General features: G+C 68.5%; 1 protein-coding gene across 1 annotated transcript in view; it reads left to right on the top strand.

Moving 5' to 3' along the window:
* Positions 1 to 336, top strand: part of CHLNCDRAFT_141048 (hypothetical protein) — a gene marked incomplete at both ends in the record, with an annotated part of 5,400 nt that overhangs the window by 4,848 nt on the left and 216 nt on the right. The window contains 2 exons of the mRNA XM_005843466.1: positions 37 to 127; positions 245 to 331. Coding sequence (XP_005843528.1) covers positions 37 to 127; positions 245 to 331 — 178 coding nt within the window. The remainder of the gene's footprint in view (positions 1 to 36; positions 128 to 244; positions 332 to 336) is intronic.

Here is a 336-nt window from a genome sequence, read left to right as displayed (position 1 = left end):
AGACCATGAATGGTCCCGCCCCCATGCGTGCTGCAGGTACGGCAACACCAGCAGCAGTACCGTGTGGTACAGCTTCGGCTTCGTGGAGAGTGTGCAGGGCGTGCGGCGCGGCGACATTGTGTGGCAGGTGGCCGGCCGGCGGGGCTGGCTGGCTGGCTGGCTGGCTGGCGGTTTGCATGGCACACACACACACACACACACCTTGCCCCCACCGTGCACTCCCTCCCCCCCCCCCTCCCCCCAGATCGGCTTTGGCAGCGGCTTCAAGTGCAACAGCGTGGTGTGGCGCGCGCTGCAGCCCATCAAGGCCATGCACCGGGTGGGTGGGCGGGTGGG

Source organism: Chlorella variabilis, assembly GCF_000147415.1.
Source record: "Chlorella variabilis unplaced genomic scaffold CHLNCscaffold_30, whole genome shotgun sequence".
NCBI lineage: Eukaryota > Viridiplantae > Chlorophyta > Trebouxiophyceae > Chlorellales > Chlorellaceae > Chlorella > Chlorella variabilis.
The sequence above is the reverse complement of the archived record's forward strand: the minus strand, read 5'-3'. Positions and strand labels throughout refer to the sequence as shown.